The 3,303-nt window shown below is 35.9% G+C and overlaps 2 protein-coding genes across 2 annotated transcripts in view; one reads left to right on the forward strand and one right to left on the reverse strand.

Annotated features, from left to right (window-relative positions):
• Nucleotides 1-115: 115 nt before the first annotated feature.
• Nucleotides 116-1,070, forward strand: LOC118746914 (proteasome subunit beta type-1-like). The gene is made up of 2 exons (XM_036480895.1): nucleotides 116-316; nucleotides 370-1,070. The coding sequence occupies exons 1-2, from the start codon at nucleotides 234-236 to the stop codon at nucleotides 980-982; spliced, it is 696 nt and encodes a 231-aa protein (XP_036336788.1). The 5' UTR covers nucleotides 116-233; the 3' UTR covers nucleotides 983-1,070.
• Nucleotides 1,071-2,022: 952 nt separating this feature from the next.
• The window catches only part of LOC118746913 (protein Mo25), a 2,589-nt gene continuing 1,308 nt past the window's right edge, over nucleotides 2,023-3,303 (reverse strand). The window contains exon 2 of the mRNA XM_036480894.1: nucleotides 2,023-3,298. Coding sequence (XP_036336787.1) covers nucleotides 2,956-3,298 — 343 coding nt within the window. The 3' untranslated portion in view covers nucleotides 2,023-2,955. The remainder of the gene's footprint in view (nucleotides 3,299-3,303) is intronic.

A 3,303-nucleotide genomic window follows, 5' to 3' on the forward strand; every position in this document is an offset into this window, starting at 1 on the left:
AGTATATTTGGGTAATCCCTCAAGGTTTCGAGGATAATCGTAACAATACATTATTTTACTCTGGTAACATCTACCGTCTGCCGCTGGCTGGTGCAAACAAAAAATGTGGCAGCATTGCACGGGAGCTGTCAAATAAAAATAATAAACGTCATTCTACGGAGAATTTCTGCAAATCACTTGGCGAAACAACATTTTTGTTAATAACGAAAATACATCTTTTGCTTTAAATAATCATGCATAAAATTCAATCGTTTCCAGAATATCAAGTGCCCGGCGCACAGCATCAAGATTTTTCACCTTACGAATCGAATGGAGGGTATGTATAGAAACATTTCCAAAATTCACGCTGAAGCGCATTGTCAATTTCAGATCTATTGTGGCCATTGCCGGCGAGGACTATGTAGTGATTGCAGCAGATACTCGCTTAAGCAGTGGATACACCATCCACACACGCAAACAAAACAAATTATTTCAATTGTCTGAGAAAACTGTACTCGCTTCAACGGGATGTTGGTGCGATACCTTGGCGCTTACCAGTTTGGTAAATGCTCGTATGCAAATGTACGAACATCTACACTTGAAAACCATGTCTACAGAAGCCGTTGCCCAAATGTTGTCCATTCTCATGTACAACAGACGCTTCTTCCCATACTATGTATCGAATGTATTGGCTGGGCTAGACACCGAAGGCAAGGGTGTAGTTTATTCATATGATCCTATTGGACACTGCGAGCGCACCACATATCGTGCCGGTGGTTCAGCTGGCACCCTACTGCAGCCAGTGTTGGATAATCAAATCGGCGGCAAAGATAAGGATGTAAAAAACAAACCCAAAGTGTCGTTGGAGAAAGCCAAGGAAGTAGCTAAGGATGCTTTTATTTCAGCAGCAGAACGTGATATATACACTGGCGATTCGGTACTTTTAAAAGTTATCACCAAAGATGGTGTTATCGAAGAGGAAGTGCAGTTACGTAAAGATTAAATTAGTAAACGGTTTGGTAATTTTTGTTTCTCAAAACTTTTTAATTAATAATAAACTTGTAATTTTGAGTACAAACATATATTTAAATAGGAAACATAAATTTATTTTGTGTTGCTGCTGTTTTGAAGTGATCAAATTTCAAAAATCAAATCTTGCGGAATACTGCTGAGGTGAGAAACTGATCTGATTCCCACTGGTAGCGTAAATCCGACTGCCGTGAGGAGGCTATTCAGCTGTTATTTCTTTTCCAGTGATGCTTTCCGAATAGGTTTGAGTATTTATGTTTATTCTTCTCTAAACTTTTCACAATACTCCATTTCAATCCTGATCGTAATACTAATGTGCACTCAAGCACTATGGAAGTCCGGTAGCAGGTTTTAGTTTTTGCTTTTTCCCCATTTGTTTATCAACAACCAAGAATCGCATATCGGCGTTTACATACCCCTGAATTAGTCAACTTCTGCCATCGCAAAAGATATAAGCTATCTTCTACTTAAATATGTTTGTATGCATGTATGTATAACCACGTATGCATATATGTACATACATACATATTTGCATATATTTGGTCGATTCTCTTATCGTCTTTGGACCTGCCGTATTACGTGATTCCAACTATTAAGTTTCAATATGCGTTGGTTGGTAAAAGAGTAAAAAAACACATTTGAGGGTTTTCTGCTAACCGCATTGTTTATTTAAAGTTTTTGTTTAATTTTTCATTCAGTTTTAGGCATAATATAAATTATTTTTTTGTTTATTATAATAGTAATAGTATATGCATGTAGGGTTGTAATCGTTATATACTATATATTTATATATGTATGTATGCTTAGGTGTATGTACGTTGTATATTTGCATGCGTATGTGTGTCGTGTGTGTTTAAATTTTTTTTATATTATTTTCTTTGCTGTATTATGCATTTGATTATGTTATTTAGGGCGGCATAGACATGTTGCAATCATGTGCCGCACTCGCTCACCCCACTCAGCTGCTCCTCTACTCTTATTTTAAGGTCGAAAAATTTAAAAGAAGGCAATATATATAACTTTTTCGCAGTTTATAACTAGTTTTATTTGAATTGCATTCCTAAACATAGTAAAATGAACAAACATACAAAACAATGACAAAGAACAAAAACAAAAGTGTCAATCGTAAGCCGCTTTATAAAGTTGCTTTCACATATGTCTGTATGTAAGTCGTATTGTGTTTTTATCATTATCCTATTTAATAATTTGATTTTTTATAAATGTATATTTTGTTTGTTTTTATCCACGATTATTATTATATTTTACTTCAATCAAGCCCAAATATTTTATACCAAGCACGCTATTGCATTTCTAATTATTTTAAACTTTATTTAAAAGTATGTACCTACTATATTGTTTTATGCCACCAACTTTTCCAAAGTCAGGAGAGTTAAAGGGTTCGTAGTAGTACACCTTATCCTTGAAAATTTGGTCAAGCGGACATACACTTATTGCTCGCAAATAACGCAACAAGATTCGGTTAGGGTGGATAATCGATTTGTTGTTTTATCTTAGCCGAGGTATAATTTTTTGAAATAAAATATGTATGTATATGAAAATCATTGAATTTAATTTGCATATTTACTTCTGTCCTAGATAACTATGTTTTTAGGTGTTGACTAATGACTACTTTCTTTCTTTATTTAAAACACACACTGCTCGTTTACCACTGATGCCGCTATATTATCAATCATTCATCCATTCATGCTTCATATAAACCCTACTGCCGTGCTGAATTGTAGTTAAAATCATCTTTCAGTACCCGCTGATCATGGTTTGTTCATAATTTCTATATTGGCAGAACGGATGAAGTTGGTAGCACCGATAATGGCGGTGAAGGTGATGGTATCTTTGGGATTGCTGAAGTTGTTGGAAATTGTGTTTTAGCTGTTTTTGTTGTTGCTGTACATGCTGGTTGGCGATTCGGCCTTGATGACTTCTATGCTACTAAGCTTCAGGCAGCGGTTTCAGTTCCTTTATCTGTTTAATCAGATACGCCTTTTCATCGTTGAATTGTTCATCCTCTGAACGATCCGTATGGAAATTGGTCAGAAAGTCAACCAATTTAGATTGGTTACGGAGCAAGATATCTAATATGGGCTTGGGCTTATTCGGATTGGCTACAAACACTTTGAAGACGTGGAACGCCTCGAATTGTATATTACGTGACTTTTCTTTTAGCATATTCATCATGAGCTTCAGGTTTTCCGGCTCCGATATGTATCGTGTCATCACGGTGAAATTGTGGCGATCAAGCAATAGTTCGCCTAATAGTTTCAGGCTTTGTCGCCTAGT

This window comes from Rhagoletis pomonella, unplaced genomic scaffold, assembly GCF_013731165.1.
Source record: "Rhagoletis pomonella isolate Grant_MI unplaced genomic scaffold, Rhpom_1.0 Rhpom_scaffold_00011, whole genome shotgun sequence".
Taxonomy (NCBI): Eukaryota; Metazoa; Arthropoda; class Insecta; order Diptera; family Tephritidae; genus Rhagoletis; species Rhagoletis pomonella.